Consider the following 24,383-nt stretch of genomic DNA (forward strand, 5'->3'; position numbering starts at 1 on the left):
ATGTTATTCAGAGGCCAGCACATCCCTACTAGGACAGCACACAGCAAAAGCAGAGTGACTGAACCAGAAGCCCTTCAAATTCTTCCTCTGAACCCACCTCACCTTGTGAAGCCTTTGGTTTTCCTCATCCCCTACAGAAACAAAGTGGACGCTGCGACTGCTTACATTAATCCCTTGTTGCCCTTTCCTCTCCCCACTGCTGTTTCTTCCACTGTCAAATTTTAGATTAAATATTCCTTTCAGCGGGGACAAAGCACTACTTGGACTCACGGATAACAAATGGATATTAACCACTGTACAGCTTCTTCTTACTGCTCACAGGGTTAGAGCGAAAACCCCACCAAAACCCCAGGAAACCCTTGCGTCAAGCTTCTTTTGCAATTCTTATTGCCTATGTGATGACAGTAGCATCTATTGGGGGGAAAAATATTTTCTGATTCGGGCACACCAGAAAAAGACTCTCTACCTTTTGAATTTAACTTTTAGGAAAGAGACTTTTTTAATTTGCATCTTATAATCACAAAGGAGCATTCTACTGCTATCACTATCATCTGACAGTGAAATATAATTATTTCAATCTTACTACTTTCAGAAGATCACATCGCTTCTGAAACATGTTGTAGGCTAATAAATAACACAAGGCAGTCTTGGGGCAACAAGGGCATCCAGAAGGAAATCTGTTCCATGACATCCACCTACCTTTGCTGTTCTGGGCATCCTGAAGCAAGTCCATGACATCTCTCTCAGCTTCTTTCAGCCTGTCTTCAAAAGCCTGGTCTGTTATAGTTTCATCCCCTGTTCCTATGTTGGCTATGAGATTTTCCAGCTCCTGCAGTCTTTCCCTCTGTTTTGCCACCTAAACAAAAACGACAGAAGGGAGGGCTAAGGAAAGGTGTTTCTATTTGCCAAGCATTTATGATTCCAGTAGGAATCACCCAGTCCTCATGTATAAGTCTCTCTCTTTAATTAGGTATAGGACTCCACATGACTAAAATACCTCTGCCTTTGCACAGTTTTCTAATTAAGCTGGAAGATGCAAAGGATGTCTTATGTGAAAGTTTCTAGTACTCTTGCTTGCGGTGAAAAAAATCTTCAAATAGTTTGACAGTTTTCCTACCAAAAATGTAGAAACTGTATCATCTAAACCAGTGATACAGTGATACAGCATAGATAGAATGTAAATCATTCATTGGGTAGAGCTTTTATTTCTTTCTTTATTTAAAATATTTCTTGCCATCTTTTCATTGCCAAGGCAATCCAATACAGTCAAATCAATTCAGAATACATATTAAAACAAAACAGCAGAACAAATAGCTAAAATCAACAGGATGGATAACATTTTGGCAGTCTCCTCCAAATGCCTAGAAGACAACTGGTTTCCTCCAAGAGCTTCTGAAGCTGAGTGACCACCATTCTCTTGGGCAACTTCCCTAAAAGAGAAAAGTTATAGATCGGGTAACACTTGTCACAAAAGTTCCAGATCCAGTGTGGGCTTTTCTGAGAAGGTGCACCACTGCCGCTTTAAGGGCAGCAGTAACCCACCCCTTGCACAACAAGTCTACGTCTGTGTTAGAATTGCTTGTGAATATGTTTTTTCTTTTTAAAAAAAAATGTTTTTAACCCTTTTTAAAAGATGTTTTTAAAACTTTTTAAAAATGTTTTTAATGTTGTTTTGTTTTAATGCATTTTAAGGTCTGTTTTTATGATGCTTTAAAGTGTTTTTAGCGCTTCTGTTTGCCACCCTGGGCTCCTGCTGGGAGGAAGGGCGAGAAATAAATAAAATAATAAATAAATAAAATAAATAAACAATGTGTTCATCACACGTTGGAACCAATCCCCTCTGACTAGGACAGAACCAGCCAAGAAGGGCAAGGTGTTGAGAGAGCATGTACCAGCCTCCAGTGCCCTCTCTTCCCCCTCCCCCACCCTGCAATGAGGGATGCTTGGGCAATTCACTTTTTGCAAATTCTGACATCAACAAACCCAGTCCACATTCTCTGGATTTCACATATTCGGAAGTGTGTATTTTGAGAGAAAATACTGAAATTTATTTGAACTTCCAAACTCAGCCCAGCAAGCATAATCATGGGTTGTTTTCAGACAAATCAGGATGTGAAGCTATGGCTTGAAACAATGGTCGGGCATTATGTCAGCAACAACCTTGCTTAAACATGGTTTGTTTAGTCACTCCACCCCAGACGCTTGCCAAGGTACAGAAGCACAACGCAAGAGCAACTGGAAACAAAGCAAACTTTGGGGAAACAAGCTATGGCTTGTTTGCTCATCTGTGAGGTGACTCATGGTTTCTTGAGCAAACCATGTCTAAAAGAAACATTGGCTTAGCACTACGTACAAATGTAGCCACTGCAAATCAACACACTGTAAATCTGGAGTTAGACTTTAGAATGCACTGCCTTTCCCCCATTTCTTTCTGCCACAATGTCCCCCTCTCCCTTCACTTCCCAAAGTTATTAATAGTTTCTCATCATATGTACACCAAAGCAAACCATGGTTAATACAAACTTACACTGCCTTACAACCATGATTTGCAAACCCAGTTGAACTGGCATAACCATAGTTTCTCTTATAACCCTGACCTCATCTTTCACCAATCTGTAACAGGCAGGGCACTCTTGACAGCCTGGCCAGGATCGATTGTAGAAATAGTTCTCTTCACACTGGTCACAGCGGTTCCCCACAAACCCTTCTTTGCAATCACAACGACCATCCTCTTTGCACTGAAGAGAGCGAGAACCTTCAGGGTCACAATCACAAGCTGAGGAAAAACAAGGTTTAAAAATAATTATGAGGAACAGGAAAATGAGAAAAAGTGAACCTGAATGAACCTATTCCAGAACATACATAAAGACAGTGCCTTGAAGACCAATTCTTGTGCCTTGAAGACCAATGAACTAACATCTTTAAAGTGCCATGGGATTAACAAGTGAACATTTGTTGGTGTTTAAGGTATACAGGACTCTTAGTCTATTGTTTACTGTGGTGTGAAGACTGTGTTTATGACTACAGCTGATTGGATTGGTAAGTTGTATGCATATGGAAGGGACTATTTCTGAGTAAATCTGCATGTTTCCACCTTTTTTACAAGTCCCATCTAACATCTTTTTAAAAAATCCTTGTACCTGCCAGAGAGATCCGATCACTGATGTCATTATTTTGTGTTGTAATGCCTTGTGGATATTCCTTCAAGTTTAAGCGCAACCTCACAAGTCAACTTTATCCTCATAAAGGCCGAGGGTGAAAGTGAGAATTTTTTTTTCCAACTGGTACTATTAAGTCCAGGTTCTGTGAGGACAGAGGTACCAAGAGAAAACTAGTGTGTTCATCTCTACTGATCCAAACAAACAAACAAACAAACAAACACACACACAAACAAACACACAAACACTTTCATCCTAGATCTTCATAAGGACAAAAACTGGCTGAAAGATTGTACCAAAGTTTGAAAGGGAATGGCCAATATGTCTGTGAAAAAGGTGATGGGATCCTTCTAGCCTGTGCAGCAAAGACTTTTTAGAAAGATGTTTGATGAATATCCCATATTTAATGTGTCTTTTATTAGCATTGTCCCACTGACCTTTATTTGTTCCATCTGGCCTGTGAGAGAGTATTTCTGGGTGATTTGCAAACTTCTGTATGCATACAACTTATATCTGCAATACACAACTGCTAAGCAGAAAGGCATGATTTTGGATCTTTCAGTTTGCATCTTTAAACACTGCACTAGGAGCAAAAATAAAAAACAAGTGCAGCTACTCATTTAGCAAGACTTACATTCTTACAAATAGCAGATGAGATGGTCAACCTGACTCTGGACTGTATGCCTTGGTTTGCAGGGAGCAGTCATACATGTGCTTTGGGCCACTGTATCCATATCCAAAGAGTAAGATTCACTTTATTCTTCAGATATTAGGGAACCAGAGATGGGAGGGCTTAGATAAGAATGTATGTCCCAATTTTACACACTTTGCATGTTCTCAAGCTTGAGTTAGCAGCTAAAGACATTCCAGAGTAGAAGCGTAGGAGTGTAACAGCCAGAAAACAGGTCAGTTCTCGGACAAAATTCAGAGCAAGTGTTTATGACAAGGAGCAGCAGATGGTCTACAAGTATATGCAATCATAATGCCCTAGAGGGAGAAAGTAAGACTTGTACAACTGCAAAAACATCCTCACTAGACTAGAAACTCACACAACATGCAGGAAATTGACAGCAAAAGAAAAAATGGGGGGAGGGAGCAAAGTGCCTCTTGGTATGCCCACGTCCATGAACACATTAACCGTGACAGGCAAACAAGCACAAACAAGAAAAGGGGTGATAAATGGAAGAGAAAATAATGCGACAGAAAGATAATGTTCCTCACTCCTCCTTACGTTTGCAGCCTTCGGGACCAAATCCAAAATGGTTGGCTTCACACCTCTCGCAGCGCTGGCCAGTGATGCCTGGCTGGCACTCACATTGCCCGGTCTGAATGTCACAATGGCCATTGGTGGACCCCAATGGGTGGCAGTTACATCTACAGGAGGAGCAAAGGTACATGTGTCTTGAGCACTAACACATAGTTAAGACAATAAGACTGCATGTTATCATTATTATCTATGTTTATTGCCCACCCTTCACCAATAAGTCCCAGGGCAGGTTACAAAATCTAAAATACAATGTTAAAAAGAATTAAAACACATTTAATATGTATTAATATGTTCATCATGTTTGATTTGTGGACTGTGTAATGAAATTCATGTTGCCCATGAGAGGTTTTAAATAATGCTACACCAAAAGTGCAGGTACATAATATAAGACAAAGTGCATTTATCTTGGAGTGTAAAGCTTTTATCCAATAAACCTACCAATGCAGAAGACTGCTACTTTAATTCTTGAAAACTATCTCAAAAATGCAGTCTTTAAATTCTAGCCTATTATTTGAGAACCACCTTCTTCCCCCAAAACTGGGTTGAAATCCACCCCAGGGTTACTTTTCATTGCAGAATGTATGCAACAGTAGACCTACAATGAAGTTCTTGTCACCTGCACGCAGTAAACTATGTCCCCAAATTTCAGCCACATTTACAATTTTCTTTCTGTAAACAAAACCCACCTGGGGCAAACAAAATCTCACAAAGTCTGTTAATTTTTGCTATGGTGTACTTTTTTGTCCCAGTTAATGTAAAAAATGTCCAATGTCCATTCCAGGGAAGCAAATTAAATTGCTCACCTTTTGACAAAAGAAACAAACAAACACAGGGTTGTGTTTGGGACATTCTACTATCCCCAAACACAGTGGAACTCAGCTTGGGGTAGTAAACCACTTCACAATAATGACTATGCTCTACCTCCATGGTCATAGGTAGTATGCTTCCAAATACCAGTTGCTGGAAACCGCAGGAGGGAGAGTGCTCTTGTGCTTAGGTCCTGCTTGCAGGCTTCCCAGAGGCATCTGGTTGGCCACTGTGAGAAGAGGATGCTGGACTAGATCAGCAGGCTCTTCTTATGTTCTTATAAAACGGTCCACATCAATTTACTGGTTTTTCTGGCTGAAGGCTAAAACCATGATCCAATCTAACCTATGGTCTGAACATTTAAGTTGTCATGTATGAAATAAATATGAAGTCTAGGTTGCAACATTTTTAACATCTTCCATTGCCTCAGACCATCATAAAGTCACTAGACAGAACCTGAAAACTGCTTTGACTAATACATTATGAATAGCCTGTGTGTTGGAGGGAGGTGAGGTTCTGCCTGTTACTTTTAGAATTAGTCTGTGATTAATTGAGTGCTTGTTGTTTTTAATCTTTTGCAATATTTTGTACCATGATGTATTTGTTGTATTGTAAGTTGCCTGGAGACTTTTTTGTATTAGGCATCTAACAAATGAAAATATTTATTATTATGGCAACGAGAGGGCCTTCTCAGTGGTGGCCCCCAAAATATGAAATGATCTTCCTGACGAGGTGCGCCTGGCTCCAACACTGTTATCTTTTCACCGCCAGGTCAAGACTTTCCTCTTCTCCCAGGCATTTTAGTATGTGTTTTTAAATTGTTTTAAAATTTTTTAAATTGTGTTTTTAAATTTTTGTGTTTTTAAATTTGTATATTTGTTTTTAATGTTTTTAATTGCTATAAACTGCTCAGAGAGTGGTATATAAATGTAATAAATAAACAAATAAACATGGCAAGCAGTAATGCAACCTGATTGTAGAGTGATATATTTGGAAACCCCAATCCCTTATGTAGTTCAGTTCCTTTCTGTTTAAATCATTATCATTAGTGTAATTTATTTTTGGAAGGGAGGAGCATACAACAATAAATCAGTAGCCAACACACACACACCCTCTACCTGTCCAATGTATCATTATCATTTACGTTATGCATGTGCATGGCCACATACACAGTAACGTAATTGTTGTCCTCATCACTGTTTAGTTTCGTTTTTCTTTGGATGGAGTTTTTTGTTTATGTTGTTTATTGGACTTCAATGGAGTGTGTATTTTTTGTATATATTTATCTTTTTATCTGTATATTTTTATTGTCATTTTATTTCATTTATTCCACACTGGAACTGAAATTGTCAATGAAGAGATAAATACCCATACAACTATTAAATAATATGTAAAACAAAGATCTCTGTCCTGAGGAGTTTACAGTCTAAAATCCTAGGTAAAAATAGAAGGGGGAAAATATGCACAAGTGCAGTTGTACCTATTAAGACAATTTCTGAAGGGGGAATAAGGACTAAGGGGTTAAGCAAAGAAAAGGTGGGTTGTTAAGCAGGGCTATAAAGGGAGAGATATCACCATATTCTGAGAAAGAGTTCTGGGCATCGTTTTTGTGGAGACTGCTTTTTCTTGAAACTCATTTTCTCTATATCAGGCATTGGCTTTAACAAAACCCATAGCACATTTACTCTTGAGCCAACCTGCTTTAACTACTATCTCCTATTCATCTAGGCCACCAGCTTCCCGCAGAGAGTTCCTATGACAATTTCAGAGTAGCAGCACTGGCCTCACCTCTCACAGCCTCGTCCACTTTGCAGGTTGTAGAAACCAGGCTCACAGGAGCTGCAGTCCCTCTCTGTGACATGCGAAAGGCATTCACATTGCCCTGTTACTTGATTGCAGCTTGTCTGTATGTTCACTGTGCCATAAGGGTTACAACTGCAAGCTGCAACCGCAAAAGTAGACCCATAAACATGCATTTTCTTATCAGAAAGGATGCAGAGAGCAGCTCTGGACTGGCTGGGGTTGCAGAGAGCCCAAGCTGCTTTGCATTGCCAGTGCTTCATCATGTCAGAAATAGAAGTCTTGCATCTCCCCTCACTGGGTTGCGTGGGGTGTGTGTCATCCAGTGTGGGAATGTTAGAATTCTATTTCGTATTTCAGTTTTTTTATTATTCAAAATGTCATAACACATACACACAGTGCCTTGCAAAAGTAATCAGACCCCTGACCAATGCTCTCGTATTACTGAATTACAAATGGGTACATTGTAATTTCGTTCTGTATGATGTTTTATTTTGAAACAATGAAACTCAAAATCAATTATTGTAAGGTGACAATGGTTTTATGTTGGGAAATGTTCCTAAGAAACATAAAAGTCTCAAAGATGTTGCTTACATAAATATTCAACCCACACACATTAATATTTGGTAGAGCCACCTTTCGCTGCAATAACAGCCTTAAGTCTTTTGGGGTATGTATGTACCAGCTTTGCATATGGAGGGATTTTGGCCTGTTCTTCTTGGCAGATTCGCTCTAGGCTGTTCAGATTGGTCAGATGTTGCTTGTGGACTGCAATTTTCAAAGAGTGCCACAGATTCTCAATGAGATTGAGATCAGGACTTTGACTGGGCCACTGTAGGACATTCACCTTTTTGTTCTTGAACTACCCCAGTGTCGCTTTGGCATTGTGCTTGGGATCATTGTTCTGCTGAAAAGTGAATTTCTTCCCAAGCTTCAGTTTTTGAATGGACTGAAGCAGGTTCTCTTGCAGTATTTCCCTGTATTTTGCTCCATCCATTCTTTCTTCGATTTTAACAAGATGCCCAGTCCCTGCTGATGAGATGCATCCCCACAGCATGTTGCTGCCACTACCATACTTCACTGTAGGGATGGTATGTCTTGAGGCATGGGCAGCGTTAGGTTTGCGCCACACATAGTGCTTTGAGTTTTGCCCAGTAAGTTCTATCTTAGTCTCATGTGACCACAAAACCTTTTCCCACATCATAGCTGGGTCACTCTCATGCTTTCTGTCAATCTCCAGACGTGCTTTCAGATGGTATTTTTTGAGTAACGGCTTCTTTCTTGCCACCCTCCCAGTGTTATGCAGAGCTCTTGGTATGGTTGACACGTGGTGCACCATTACTCCACTCCCAGCCACTGAACTCTGTAGCTCCTTCAAAGTGATTGTTGCCCTCTCTGTGGCTTCTCTCACAAGTCTTGTTCTTGTTTGAGCGCTGAGTTTTGAGGGGCAGCCTTTTCTTGGCAGTGCCTACGTGGTGTGATGCAGCTTCCACTTTCTGATTATTGATCCAACCATGCACACTAGGATATCCAAATCCTTGGATATTATTTTGTACCCTTTTCCTAATCTATGCATTGTATTACATTATCTCTCACTTCTGTAGAATGCTCTTTGGTCTTCATTTTTCCTTCAGATCCACAGCCTGACCAATGATCCTTCAACAGTGAGTTTTTTATCCTGACAATTTCACAGCAACTTTAATGGTTCACAGGTGGAGGCCAATGGTAAGGTAACTGTGTCCTCAATAGGGCAATTTCTTTCATCTGTGTAAACTGGGAACTTCCACAGCACAGAGGTTGAATACTTATGCAAGCAACATGTTTCAGTATTTTATGTTTCTTACAAACATTTCCCAACATAAAACCAATTCCACCTTACAAGAATTGATTTTGAGTTACAGTGTTGCAAAATAAAATATCATACAGAATGAAATTACAGTGTACCATTTGTAATTCAGAAATATGAGAGCATTGGTAAGGGGTCTGATTACTTTTGCAAGGCACTGTACATCCTGGAATGCTTTGCTGAAAAAGTCAAACAACTATCCTTTACAAGTTCAAGCCATAAGTGCAAAGAAAAAATCTTGAGTACCTCAGAGTTCCTGATTTCACAACCATGATTAGAGAAGTCTATAGAATTTCAAAAAAAATTCAGGTTTGGAAAGTCCACCTCATTCTGATAGAATAAGTCACACTATTTTTTGTGTGGCCTCCCAGACTTTTTGCAGCCATTTATGAAGACCCCTTTCCAGTGACTGGCTCCATCTTTGCTGTTACTGAATATATTGTTGACAGTTTCAGTAAACAAACAAATCTAGAAATCGATCAAGGTGGTCCAAGAGAAGGAGTTTAGAGGATTGTATAGTACTGAAATGATTAAATTTACTCACTTACATTAGTTACTTTTACCCAGATCTTACTCTTCATGCCAGTACTGTAGATTACAAGGACTAAGATCTGATTCAGACAATGAAGGAGTTGTGTGGGAGGGGGGACATGAAAGGAAGTACCTCACATTCCCCATCTCCCTGCTATTACATGCAGAATTCCTATAGGAATAGCTTCTATCGTGACAACTCTCCCAAGGATTTTGATGTATGTGGATCCCTATGGATAATGGCTGCTGCACACTCACAAAATCATGGTTTTAATGCAAGAAGACACACTCAGAGACCCATGCTCATTTGCTATGGAGACAGGAGAAAGACTGGCTATAGGGAAGAAGTAGGAGCTACCACCTAATTCATCCCCCAGCCAAGTCTTTCTCCACCCCCCTGCAGCCAAAATGGCTACCTCCTAGAGGACAGATAGGACCTAATGTTCTAATCTAGACCACAATGACCATACAAGGAAGAAACTTACCTTTGCACTTGTCCTCTGGATTCTGAACTAAGGGATTCCCAAAGAATCCATCTTTGCACCGGTCACAATAGAAACCAGCTGTATTATAGATGCACTTCAGACATTCTCCTGTCAAGCGGTTGCAGTTCCCAACAGCATTGGGGTCAATGTTGTCACTGCACTGGCAGAGGCGGCAAAGCCTGGCAGGACCACTCTCCCCAAGAGGATCTCCAAAATAGCCATCATCACACAATTCACACCTTTTACCTACAAGGGCAGGGTACATTAAAAAGAAGAATTATATCTAACACTTTTCCTACACAGCTTAACGAAAGTCATGATGAGGGATTTTCATACTTGAAATAAATATTAATTTACATATATAAAGGAAAATATTTATAATTTTAGACCCAAATACTCTAATCAAACATTCTAATCCACACAAACAATGACATGTGCTGGGCGAAGATTATAATACTCAACACTAAAATTATGGAAGCTGAACTTGAATTTATCACTCATCCTAACAGCAAACTCAGGTGCTGAGTACTCACAGAACTGTAGCAAAACGGAGGCACTGAAACAAGAGGGAGTATCGGCATGCTGGGGGAATCCTAAGATTTTCAGAAATACATTTTAAAAAAGAAAAGCTAAGGGGGACAACCCCCCAAACAGTCCAGTTATGTCTACTCATGTTTGGTGGCCAGAGAATGTACAGCGAGACGTGGAAAAGAAAAATGGGAAAGGGGGGGGGAGAGAGTGGAATGCCCTGCTTGAAGAGAATGGCTGGCTGGAACTCTTGGATAGAAACACTTCTTCTAGGATGCAATGCAAAATTTTGTTGCTGGTCCCACTTGTTTATTATACTTGCATATTGTTCTTCCTCCAAGGAGCTCGGAATAGTATTTTAGCCTCCCAACAACTGTGGGAGATAGGTTAGGCTGAGAGAAAAGTGATTCCTTGGGGATATGAAGCTGCATTTTTCATGCTCAAGTCCAATGATCTAACTGCTGTTAGATATCATGATATGGTGCAATTTACTGTGAAGCGGATTAGCCTGTGCTAGCCTTCAGTTCATGTGTCCCCCTACACACACACGCTCTGGTGTGGCCACAAAGAGTTTGAAAGCTTTCACTTCCATTTTTTTGGTACAAACTTTCTGCTGATTTTATTTTCCTTTCTTTTGTTACAAGTGTCTCACAAAAAGAAAACAGCATTAAGTGTCATTCATTCATCAGGAAACATCACAAAGAATTACTGTTAACACAAAACAAAACCATAACATGGAACTTAAGGCATATGCTACAAAGTCTGACATAAAAGCATCAAATCCAAAGTAATAACTGGGTCAGAAATAAGTGACCAATCCAGTCTGGTATCCTACAAAGGTGATAATGCTTTTACAAACGTTTCCAGATTTGCCATGCCTCTGAAGATGGATGATTTGTAAATGTGACCTGCGAAGTATAATCAATAAATGTATGCCAAGCTAGATGAAATGAATCGGAGGAGCCTCCTTGTCCTTGTCTAAGTTTCAGTTCACGTGTGAGTTTTTCCATTACAGCTATATACCAAAGGGAATTAAACCAACGTTCTAGGTAGAGGTTGCAGGCAGTTTTCCAAAATGAGGCAATTACCAATTTCTCCACTATAGCCATATAAACAATCAGTTCTTTGGGTGATAGTTTAGAATGGCCCTCATCCAACATATGTAACAAGCAATTTTCGTGAAAATGACATTTGATCTTGGGATATATGGAACATCTCATTGTAAATCAATAACCGAAAGTGTTTCACTTTTATCACAGTCTCACCATAAATGGAAATAGTTCCCAATCTGCCACTTCCATTTTTGATTAACAAGCTAGTTTCAAACCGTGCATTACAAAACTGGATTGTTTCCCTAAGCCATAGTTAAGATTGAGTACAGTTTAGGGTTTGGTAGAATTTTATTAATCAAAAATGGAAACAGACACTTCCCTATCTCTTCCCTGGCTGCACTGGAGGTGGGGAGCATACATGAGTTTGAGACTTGCACAGGCTCATTCTCACCTCAGTAAGTCATGGTTTATTGTGACAACTAAATGTAGCCACTAACTCTGAATAAAATGCTCACAGAGTTATTAAAACAAGATAACTTGTAAAGAACTGAAAACAGAGTAGGCATTGTTCAGCGATAAAAGCAACGAAGTCCTTCCTGAAGGCTTATAACATAATTAAGATAACATGTGGAGGGGAGGAGGAAGGAAAAACTAAAAAAAAGAGAAAAAGGAAATTGGAAATCTAACATGGGAGGAGATTAAATGTAAGCTAAATGAAGCAAATGGGATTTTAGATCCTTTTTTATTTAAAAAAATATTTTCCTTGATAATTGTCTTACAAGATGAAAATGCAAAAGCAGTATCAGAATGATGTCAAACAAATGGATTCAAATGACATTAAGAAACAGCACTGTGGACAGACTTTAGATGCCCTCTGAAAACAGGAAGGAATTCAAGCTGACCAAACTTATATAGCTGGCAACAAATTCTAAAGAGGCAGTAAAAGAAAAAGAAAAAAAGGACAAAGATGAGAAAGAAGAAGCATGTCATTTGACAAGAGGAAAACCAGAAAACTGGAAAGATCAAGGAGTAAAAAGAGACAGCAGAGCTGAAAAACGAAGCAGCATTTTAAAAGTAAAAAACTTAAACTGAATGGAATAGGGACGGGAAATCAATTGGAGCAAGATGAAGAGCAGAAAGGAACAATCAAATTTGCAATGCATAAAAAAGAAAAGGAGAGTGCAAAATGAGGAGGGGAGAATGAGTTTTAAAGTCATGATTGAGGAGAACCAATCAGCTAAGCATTTGGTAGAGGAGTCTGAGTCAGGATGGAACGGGGACATGCTTAATTTTTTTTTATTTATTTATTAAATTTATATCCCGCCCTTCCTCCAAGTAGGAGCCCAGTTTAATATCTGCATTAGAAGGAATAGTAGACCAGGAGTTTATGTTCTAATGTTTTAGTGCTTGTGCTGAAAGAAAATGCATTTCATATCCATAAGCGGCGGTAATGCACTTGAAGCTCTGCTCACAGCCGGAGTTCAATTCCAACAGAAGGAGGAAGTCAAATCTCCGGTAAAAGGGGTCGAGGTCCACTCAGCCTTCCATCCATCCGTGGTCGGTAAAATGAGTACCCGGCATACGCTGGGGGGTAAAGAAAGGCCGGGGAAGGAACTGGCAAACCCACCCCATATATATGGTCTGCCTTGTAATCGTCGCAAGATATCACCCTAAGAGTCGGAAACGACTCACACTACAAGTGCGGAGACACCTTTACCTTTAGTTAAGAGAAGCACATCTTTAAAAAAGAAGGGGGTCTCCTTCCTCTGCTATCTATTATAATACGAATACTAGCATATTCATCCAATTGGCTTCTCAGACTGCCACAGACACTGCACTGACAAGCTACTGTAATGTTCATCTATCCATTAACTGATAATGTTAGAACTAAAGATTAACAAAAACCTGAACTTCAAAGAATCAGGAATCCAGGTGTGCATCATGACTATTCAGACTGATAAGAAACACAAAGGAACTGCCACCCTTCTCAGCAAATCCAGCACTAAAAAATCCAATGTAACAGTTCTTTTGTGCTTGCTTGCATAACGCTTGCAAGCTCATTCATGGCCCCAGACAATTTATGCAATGATTTGGGAGCTGCCTTCTCCTAAGATGAATTAGCCAATAGTTTGTCTAGGGGCCAGTTCTAAACTGTCCTGCAAGTTACTGAGACAGGAAGTAGAGGCTGCACTCTTCTACTTGCTGTAATGGCTGATGAGGCCAATGACCAAATGGGAAATTCCTGTTTTGTGTTTGTCCGACTTCTGCATACCTATCACCCACAGTTCTTAAAAACAGAGGGATCCCACTGAAACAGGCTAGAAAGTCAATTTCCCCTCTCAACAAATAGTCAAGGGCATTGTACCTAACCTGCTCAAAGAGAAAGGAAATTCCACCAGAAATTCACCACTGCTGTACACTTCATTTTTACAGAAACACTCTCTGACATCAGATTCTAATTTAGAGGGAAGGAATGCAGCACAGTGGTACAGCATCTGCCTTGCACGCAGAAGGTCCCAAGTTCAACCCCAGCATCTCCAGGTAGAGCTGGGAGAGACTCCTGCCTGAAACTCTGGAAAGCCACTGTCAGTCAGTGTAGACAGCACTGAGCTGGACAAACCAATTGTCTGACTTGGCATAAGGCAACTTCCTACGTTCCTATGAACTGGCGCAGGACTGAGGTAGACTACTAGTAACAGCACCAAGTCCAATAATTTGTGTTTAGTGTGCCGGGGTCCCTAGAGGGCCTGGGTAAAGCAGCTGCTCTTTAAGGTGCTGGCCAATACGGTATCACTTTCTCTCTCTTCTTTCCTTCTTCCTAGATCTAGCACAGAAACCTTCATTTTTCCAGCATGGCTGCATTCTGTGGTTACTCACTGTTAACCATGGAAAGGCAGTGCCCCCTCCCTCCCACACACACACTCTAAAGGAGGCTCATTATAAATAAAGTTTGCAAAATTCTGTGCTTGATACTTTAAACTGTGATGAAGAACCTCAGGGCCCAGGGGCTGAATGAAGCCTCACAGGGTCTGCTTATCTGCCCTTGTGACTCTCTCCAACCAAGCCCCTTCCCCAGGGCACAGCCCTCACCAGCCCTGCTCCACGCCCTCGCAAGTGTTTTTGCCTGGCTGGGATGTGTCCTTGAATTAGGGGTGTGCGTTGAAACCTCTGACTTTTGCATGGCTGGAATGTAGCCTTCCATACAAAAAGGAAGAGTCACCTCTAGTGCTCCATCCGCTTTTCCCTCTGATCCCACAGACCACCAGGATATAAGCCCCAGAAAGATATATTAAACAAAAATTGTACACAGTACCATTTAACCATTTCCCCCTACTATGGAGAATAACAGGCCTCTGGCAAGCAGCATTTGTATATGCAGAATGGGAGCTCCATGTAAGGTAGCATACCTGTGGTACCAGCTGGGCAACTGGTGCAGACCACCTCCTTAGTTTTGGGTACTGTGGCACAGCTTGATCCCCCTGGACATGGACATGGCTGGCAATCTGAAGAACTGCCTGTGGTTGCATCTCCATAATAGCCATCACTGCACTTCTCGCAGTGAGGACCTGCCGTGTTGTCCCTGCAGTCACAGGCTCCTGTGTTATGTGGGGGAAAAGAGGGAGGATTATTCCCCAGATCAATGCAGCCAAGTGGGCACCTGTTTTGCAAGAACCTCTCCTGACCCAGCATAATTTGTCCACATATGGTCACATCCAGAAACATTATGGACTTAGGCTTTAGGGTGAGGATGTGGGAGATGGCTAGATTTATATATTTTATGATTTTAATTGTTTTTTCAATGACCGCTTTACATCTTGAGAACAATATTACTATAAGTATATATGAGAAAAAATAAATTAGTAAATGGGGAAATTCGTCTGGCTGCTTGGCTTAAGCCTTTGTAAGGTGCCACAGGCCTCAAATCAGAGACTCTGGGAGCCACACACAGCCACCTTACTCACTGTACTACTGTGGTGGCTGGCCAGAAGAGGGAGCTACTCAGTTGTTCTCTGCTGTGATTAGGTGTTACCAGTACACCTGGACAGAAAACAGTACGGCAAGGACTAGTTCAACAGTTGCCCGGTGGCATGAGGATCCTATGAATATTCAAATTCATGGGAACATTAGAAGAGCCCTGCTAGATCAGGCCAAAGGCCCATTTAGTCCACCATCCTGTCCACAGTAGCCAAGCAGATGCTTATGAGAAGCCTGCAAGCAGGACCCGAATACAATAGTACTCTCCCCACTTGCAATTCCCAGCAACTGATATTCAGAGGCATGCTGCCTACAATGCTGGAACTGGTACACAGCCATCATGACTAGTAGCCGTTAATAGCCTTGTCTTCCATGAATTGGTTCACTCTTTGAAAGCCATTCACTGGTGGCCTTTACTACACCTTGAGGGAGAGAATTTTAGTTTAACTATGTGCTGCGTTGAGTAGTTTCTTCAATCTCAGTTCAACTGCCAATTCAAGGAGATCTCCTGGGTAAGCACCACATTCTGGGCCTAATGGTCAAGCTTAAATGAAATCCACCACAATCTGTACCCGTGCAATGTTTCTTACCAGATTCAGGGTTGCAGGTTTCACTGTGTCCATTGCAGAAACAAGGCACGCATGCACTATAGGGCCCAAGACTAGGGGTCTCCCTCCTGTAGCCCAGGGCACATCGTTCACAGAACTGCCCCAGATATCCTATGGGGCATGTACAGCTCTCCACCCAAGTTGCTGGGACTCCAGGCCCAGGCCGAGCACTCACAATAGTGACATCATCCAAATATCCAGCGCCTGGAAAGAGATGCAATAGGTGTATGCAAATGAATAGCCTTGGGAACACATACACACCCCATACCCCATACATACCCCAGCTTTATGCTAATTATGCTTTTGCTTTAGATGTGTACCAAAGCAAACCATGATTCCCTTATAACCATGATTTACAAATCTACTTCAAACCATAGTTTTTAACTACCAATTCCTGAAGATGTGTGTGCTCTGATGCAAGCCGGGATAACACAAATGATGGGAAATGGAAAGGGAAATTGGTCCAGAGAGGGGAGACGAGAATGTGCATCTCTTAGGCTGGGTCCATATTTGCATGTAAAGGTGTGAACACATATTACATCTATCCTGGGCCTATGTGTGATGTCAAGATACCAAAGTGGGTAAATGCCTTTGCATAGCAGGGCTAACGGCAAACAGGCATGCAGAGATGGCAACTTGCCTAAAATCTTCCTTGTAAAAGCATGGGAGTGGATAAAGGAGGCAGCTTTTACTACCATAAAATTTATTTGTACACACCATTCTTTCTGCTTATATGGCCAGAAAAGAACCCGCAACAGCTCCTGCCAGTTGCTGATGGACTGGTTGATCTGTCAGTCCAGACTAGCTTTTTAATCCATCCACTATAAATGTATATTGCGAGCCCTTCAAGCAAAACCATAATGCTACTCTAACTGGCCTTGCTGCTGATAGCTACACCCTAGCAATTACCTTTAGGAAGGGCTTTGCTTCATACAAAGGGCAATTTTATGGGGCTATGCATCGATGTAAGGATGTTTACATTTTGGATACTCCTCTGATTAGCCATAGCCCTAACTGTCCCTATGTGTTAGCAATGAAAGGAATGTTAATTACACCACTATCTTCCTGCCTGCCCCCCCCCTTTCAGTGAATATATTCGCTGAAGTATACGTAACTTCCCAATGGTCCTCAAAACTCCATACATTTTAGACATATTTAGCATGATGCTTTCTGCATTGTATCAATGTAATATGCTACGGGCAACTTCCATCAGGTGGATCAATGTTTACATAATCCAGCAAGTTCTGTAATTTACATGGGGAAGCAGGGAGGGATTAGTTAAACAGAATGATCCATTAACATCTGCTATGAAATGGACTGCCTTCAAGTCGATCTCGACTTATGGCGACCCTATGAATAGGGTTTTCATGGTAAGGGGTATTCAGAGGGGGTTTACTATTGCCTCCCTCTGGGGCTAGTCCTCCCCAGCTGGCTAGGACCTGCTCAGCTTGCCACAGCTGCACAAGCCAGCCCCTTCCTTGTCTGCAACTGCCAGCTGGGGGCAACTGAGCTCCTTGGGACTATGCAGCTTGCCCACGGCTGCACAGGGGGCAGGGCACATAACCCCTGAGCCACTCACTGAGGGGGTGATACTTAGCTGGCCCTCGACACCCAGGAAACATGAGCAGGGATTTGAACTCACAGACTCTGGACTCCCAGCCAGGCACTCCTCCACACTGTGCTATACCAGCTGTTTAACATCTGCTATACATCAGACTTTAATGGAAATCTAAGCCAAGCTATCCAATTTGGACAACTAAAGCTACATTAAAATAGTATCAAAAATAGGCTAGGTAACCATGTTTTTTTAAACAATCAGGCTCAAATACAAAAGAGAGGAACTGATAAGCATGACTTTAATAAGCCCTTCATAATTTCTGGAACTTGCGTATAGAGAGCATGCAATTCCAGCTCAAAGACACTGAGCTGCAAACCAGGAAGTTCCCAATTCAAATCCTATCCTTAGGCAAGCTAATATTCTTTCAGCCTCAGCCCGACATCCTAGATCTGCAACATGGAGAAAATATTACTGACCTACTTTACATAGATGTTATAAGGATTATTGAGAAAATCCATGGGAAACTCTATAAGCACACTTGTTGTGCCTTCAAGGCGATTATGACTTATGGCGACCCTATGAATCAGCGATCTCCAAGAGCATCTGTCATGAACCACCCTGTTCAGATCATGTACGTTCAGGTCTGTGGCTTCCTTTGTGAAAGCAATCCATCTCTTGTTTGGTCTTTAATTAGTTAAATTTATTGGGGGTGGGGGGCCTGCCTGATCGGCGGACAGGGGGGAGGACATGTGCAGAGTGGAGGGGGATGTTGTGGGAGGAGTGGGGAGCCACGACATTAAACGGCTGGGCGGCAGATCCTGGAGGGGTGGTGGCAGGCCACGCCAACTTAGGGGAACTAGGGGTAGATGCCTTATACCCATCCCTTGTTCCGGACCTGTCCACAACCAGAAGATAACTGGGGGATGCAGGACTCCACCCAATCTTCGACTGCTGTTATGTAACGCCAGGTCTGCGGTGCAGAAGACTTCTCTCATCCACGATATGATCTTGGATGAGGACGCAGACCTGGTATGTATTACGGAGACCTGGCTGGACGAGGCCTCAGCTCCCATACTTGAGGCCATGTGTCCATCTGGTTTCCGATACGCACAGCAGCCGAGGACTCGTAGGCAGGGAGGGGGTGTGGCAGTTATATATCAAGGGTCTTTGGTTTTCACCAGACCCCCCCTCCACGAGACCAAGTTTATCGATGGCATGTACTGGAGGTTGGGCTCAAAGGGCAGTTTAGGGATTCTACTTGGGTACCGCCCACCCCGCTGCACAGCAGACTCCCTGGCCGAGGTGTTCGAGATGGTCTCGGCTGTGCGATTGCTCTCCCCCAACCTAGTGGTTTTGGGGGACTTCAACGTGCATGCTGAGGCCATTCTCACGGGAGCCCCTCGGGATTTCATTGAAACCATGACTTCTTGGGAACTGCACCTTAGTAATATAGGGCCCACTCATGTAGCCGGTCATGCTCTTGACCTTGTGTTTGTCTCAGCTGGGAAGGGAAGTGCTCTGAAAATGGGGGTTGTTTCTTCTAACCCCGTGTCATGGTCAGATCACTATCTGGTGAATATAGACCTCTCAATGCTGCACACCCTCCACAGGGGTCAAGGACCCATTAGGATGGTCCGCCCCAGACGCCTAAGGGAATCCAAAGGATTCCTGGATGCGCTGGGGGATTTGGAGCTGACTGAAGGACACCCGGTCGAAACCCTGGTGGGGGAATGGAATAGGGAGATCGCTGGGGCGGTAGACCGGGTGGCTCCGAAACGTCCTCTCCCCCTGAATAGAACTCAGACAGTACCCTGGTACACACCACGGTTGCGGGGTCTGAGACAGGAGGTGAGACGACTAGAGCACCGGTGGCGGAAATCTCGCACTGAAGACGATCGGACACTGGTTAGAGCAGCAATAGCAGCCTACCAGGGGGCAACAAAGGCAACGAAGAGGCAATTCTTTGCTGCCTCTATTGCGTCGGCAGAGTGTTGTCCCAGGAGGTTGTTCCAAGTGGTCCGAAGCCTGGTCGGTCCAGTTGCTCAGGAACCCATGGAGCATTCTAAAGCCTCCTGTGACACATTTGCTAAACACTTTGCCGATAAAATCGAGCGCCTGAAGAGCATGATTCCGCACGCCGTGGATACAGGAGGTGGGCCAGAGTCGGCCAGTTGCACTCCGGTCCGTTGGGATCGGTTTCAGCCTCTCCTCGCTGAGGAAGTGGACAAGGTGCTCTGTACTGTGAAGCCAACCACCTGTCTGCTGGATCCTTGCCCTTCGTGGCTCATCATGAGCTGCAAAGAAAGACTGGGCGAAGGGATCAAGGCAGTGGTAAATGCATCCTTGAAAGAGGGTGCAATGCCATCAGCCCTCAAGGAGGCAGTGATTAAGCCCATCTTGAAAAAGCCCTCCTTGGATCCCCAAGAGCTGAATAACTTTCGCCCAGTCTCCAACTTACCATTCTTGGGCAAGGTGATAGAGCGAGTGGTGGCCAAGCAACTACAGACACACTTGGATGAAGCAGATTATTTAGATCCTTTCCAATCGGGCTTCAGGACTGGACATGGAACTGGAACAGCCTTGGTCGCCCTGGTAGATGATATGAGGAGGGCGTTGGATAGGGGTGAATATACCTTCCTCGTCCTCCTGGATCTCTCAGCGGCTTTTGATACCGTTGACCACAGTGTCTTGTTAAATCGCCTTGAGGGATTGGGAATAGGGGGCACTGTTTTACAGTGGTTCCATTCCTATTTCTCAGGCAGGTACCAACGGGTGGCATTGGGGGATGAGGTTTCAGACCCTTGGCCTCGGAACTGTGGAGTACCACAGGGTTCTATCCTCTCCCCCATGCTATTCAACATCTATGTGAAGCCGCTGGGAGCCATCATCAGGACTTTTGGGCTGCAGTGTCACCAATATGCGGATGACACTCAGCTCTATCTCTCATTTAAATCTTCACCAGAGTTGGCTGTGAAGACCATGTCCAAGTGCCTGGAGTCCGTAAGTGGATGGATGGGCGAAAATAGGCTGAAGCTGAACCCCGACAAGACCGAGGTGTTGCTCGTGGGTGACAAGAGAAGGTTGGGAGACATCGACTTGGTACTTAATGGGGTGAGTTTACCCCTAAAGGACCAGGTCCACAGCCTAGGGGTCATTCTTGACTCCCAGCTGTCCATGGAGGCTCAGGTTTCGGCGGTGAGCCGGGCAGCTTGGTATCAATTACATCTGATACAAAGGCTGCGACCCTACCTTCCTGTACATCTGCTCCCACGAGTGATACATGCCCTGGTCTCCTCTCGCTTAGACTATTGTAATGCGCTCTATGTGGGGTTACCCTTGAAAACGGTCCGGAAATTGCAACTGGTACAGAATGCGGCAGCACGCTTGATTAAGCATAGCCGCCGCCGGGATCACATCACTCCGGTGTTGATAGATCTACACAGGTTACCAGTGGTTTACCGGGCCCAATTCAAGGTGTTGGTGTTGACCTTTAAAACCCTATACGGTTTCGGCCCAGTTTATCTGAAGGACCGCCTCCAGCATCACCAATTAGGCCGCCTTACAAGATCAGCCACACAGGACCTCCTCTCGGTCCCACCAGTCAAAACAGCTAGGATGGTGCGGACCAGAGAGAGAGCGTTCTCAGTTGTGGCCCCCACCCTCTGGAATTCTCTCCCTTACGATCTCCGACATGCCTCCTCCCTGATGAGTTTCCGCCAAGCTTTAAAGACCTGGCTATTCAGGCAGGCCTATAAGAACGTTGGGGTGGGTTAGTTTTTTTTTCTCTTTTTCTTGATGTTTTAATTACTGTTTTGATGTTAGATTAATTTGATGAATGTGTTGATTGTATATTGTATATTGTATATTCTATTCTATGTAAGTCGCCTAGAGTGTCCGTTAAGTCGGACAGATAGGCGACTAACAAGTAAAATTTTATTATTATTATTATTATTATTATTATTATTATTATTCCTCTTTTTCTACTCCCTTCTGTTTTTCCCAGCATTACTGTCTTTTCTAGTGAATCATGTCTTCTCATTATGTGTCTAAAGTATGGTAACCTCAGTTTCATCATCTTAGCTTCTAATGATAGTTCTGGTTTAATTTGTTCTAACACCCAATTATTTGTCTTAATATAAAATGCTAATTATTTATCATCCATCTACTACACTTTGCTGCAATGGGTTCCACAATTCTTTTATATATCAGCTGAGTGTCCCTCAAAGAATGAGTTCAAGGCCCTACTAGTTTGAGAATCAGACGCATACACAATGCAATTTTAATTCTTATTTCTGAATCACAACTTACAGACGTCAGCTGTTTAAGTGTTTGCTGCATTTCCCCCTATTATCCAGAATTCAGGGAAAAGGAACATCTGATATCACATTTTTTAAAGAAATGCATCAGATCAATCAATCTTAATGTGCATATGTTTGTATAGCAGCTTAAAAATTACGAGCGCAGATCTTTTTTTTTAAGTGTCAAAACAGAAAGGGAGTGCAAGAGGTAGGTGGGCAGGGAGAAAACATGCACTTTATGTAGAGGCAATCTGTTTGCCATGCATGAAACAGACATTCAGCAGGGAGCTATGGCTAAATCATAGCTCCTGGATGAGTGCAATACAAGAGTTTGCAAAAAACGTTTGACATACTCACACATTGCATATCTGAAAACCTAATTTGGGAATCTACCATGGTGAGGTTATAGAATTTTTTTGTCCCTTTAGGGTACATAGAAAGTTGAAGGCAGCCTCCTTTTTTCTTTGGTCTTGGCAGATGGTTTTGAAACCAAAGACCCAGGAACAGTTACGGACAGAGCCTCACTTCACCGACTAGACTCTATCACGCGTGTTTCAGAAACATGGTGAACATTGGCATTTACTGGTAATTCTTTAGATTTTAAAATACCCAGCCAAAAATACAATATGCTTGTATTACAAGTACTCATTTGGCTCTGAGAATTATTGCAAAATGTTAAAATGTCCTAACATTTTCCTCTGGCCTTTTCAAACCTTAAGGATTACTGGAAAATGTCAACACTACTGCCATATCTTCAATGCTTACTGTCATCCAGCATTAGTTGAATAACCTATTCTAGGCATCAGGAACCTGTGGCCCTCCAGATGCTATTGGACTCCAACTCCCATCAGCTACAGCAAGCATGGCTAGCAGTCAAGGCTAGTAGTTGTAGTCCAACAACATCTGAAAGGCTCAAGGTTCTTCATCCCTGGCCTATTCCTCTCCTTACTGGCATAAAGAAACGAAGGTGCCTGACACCTATTCAGTCTGATCATTCAACTATTATGCCAACTTACTCCTCTCACTGTAGGTCCCACGAATCTTGATAGCTGTTAAGTTGTTGAGCAGCTTCTGGAACTCAAATGGGGTAAGAGAAGGCCTCCACGGGTAATCTGTGGCTTCGTGAAGCCTAACAGAGAAGAAGCATACTTCACTTTTAAAGCTCTAAAGAATTCATTTGTGTGATTCATCACTCTACAGAACTCAAGAAACTGTGTGATGTTACTGCATGGGGCATTTTCCTCTGTCAGGGCTGTATAAGAAGGGTTATCTGTGCTTACCTGTTTCTTCCTCTCCCTCCTGCCAGGCCAACAGGTTCGGGAGCAACTTCCCAATTGCTGTCCCCAATCTTGTGTTGAAATCCCAACAGTCCTTCACTGGGAGGGGGGGTTGCACTGCCTAGTCATAAACTTATGGCCATGCTTGCCAAAACCATCCCAATCCAAAAGTGCCAAGCAGCCTACTATCCCTCCATCATCCAACTCCTCTAACAGCCACTGCTAAGTTCTAACAAACATGGACTTTAACATCTAGTAGCCTGTGACTGCACAGCAAAATGTCAAGCCTGTAGTTGAATGAGACATGCAAGACAGGCCTACTTTGCATGCTTTGTTCTGATTGTACTTTTAATATTTCAGTGGTGGTGAAGAGAAATAAGTGTGGCAGCATGTTAGAGCTAGGGACTACATGCATCCATAGAACAAGACAAGAGTCTATCCACATTGAGAACTTGAGCCGGAGAAAGTGATCTGAAGGTACAAGGGACAGGTTTTGTTGAAGCTAGGTTTGACCATATAAGCTGTCTGGAAAGCCATACGTAAACAGCTTTGAGCTATTCAGAGGAAGAACAGGATATAGGCATAATCAAATTAAATCATTAACTATCATGCTTCCTAATCTAATGCCACTGCTCTCAATCCTTTAAATTTTACAGCCAGGTTTTTTTTTTTAAGAGTACGGCTTGCATCAGCCTCTTATTAATAACCATTTGGGCTAGAAGTCTCAGTCCATTTAAGGCTGAAAATATAAATATAAGTCCTAAAACAAAATTTAGGCATGATCCCACTGATGTTAAGCACATATGGGCATATTGGTTAAAATAGGAAAAAGTCAGGTACATGCCTGAATCTCCCCCATTAAAATGAATGGGACTTCAACAGGACCCAACCCAGGCTGAATCACTCCCTTCTTCTTTTTTCAGGTCACAGAGCTTAGCATTTTCTTGCTCAAAACTGTAGATCTCTTACTTATGTTTACATCTTGCTAGGGCTGCAAATATTCAACAGTTAATTGGTTAGAATAATTGATTAAAAGCCTACAGCACAATTTAAAATGTACCCCCAGTTGAGTTGACAGCAGATATTCTTAAAGTTGCATTACTTTCAGTACAAATTGTTTACAAAAACCATTGGTGGCTGAAGGTTCAAGGAAAAACATCTCTTAATATGCAATATTCTACCTTCCCTCATGT

The 24,383-nt window shown here is 42.6% G+C and overlaps 1 protein-coding gene across 1 annotated transcript in view; it reads right to left on the minus strand.

Moving 5' to 3' along the window:
* Positions 1–24,383, minus strand: part of LAMC1 (laminin subunit gamma 1) — a 195,643-nt gene that overhangs the window by 26,905 nt on the left and 144,355 nt on the right. The window contains exons 11-18 of the mRNA XM_061634068.1: positions 22,930–23,042; positions 16,040–16,261; positions 14,882–15,070; positions 9,895–10,140; positions 7,021–7,174; positions 4,390–4,532; positions 2,598–2,776; positions 700–856 (exon numbers count right to left, since the gene is read on the minus strand). Coding sequence (XP_061490052.1) covers positions 700–856; positions 2,598–2,776; positions 4,390–4,532; positions 7,021–7,174; positions 9,895–10,140; positions 14,882–15,070; positions 16,040–16,261; positions 22,930–23,042 — 1,403 coding nt within the window. The remainder of the gene's footprint in view (positions 1–699; positions 857–2,597; positions 2,777–4,389; positions 4,533–7,020; positions 7,175–9,894; positions 10,141–14,881; positions 15,071–16,039; positions 16,262–22,929; positions 23,043–24,383) is intronic.

The sequence above is a fragment of the Rhineura floridana genome, chromosome 6 (assembly GCF_030035675.1).
Source record: "Rhineura floridana isolate rRhiFlo1 chromosome 6, rRhiFlo1.hap2, whole genome shotgun sequence".
NCBI lineage: Eukaryota > Metazoa > Chordata > Lepidosauria > Squamata > Rhineuridae > Rhineura > Rhineura floridana.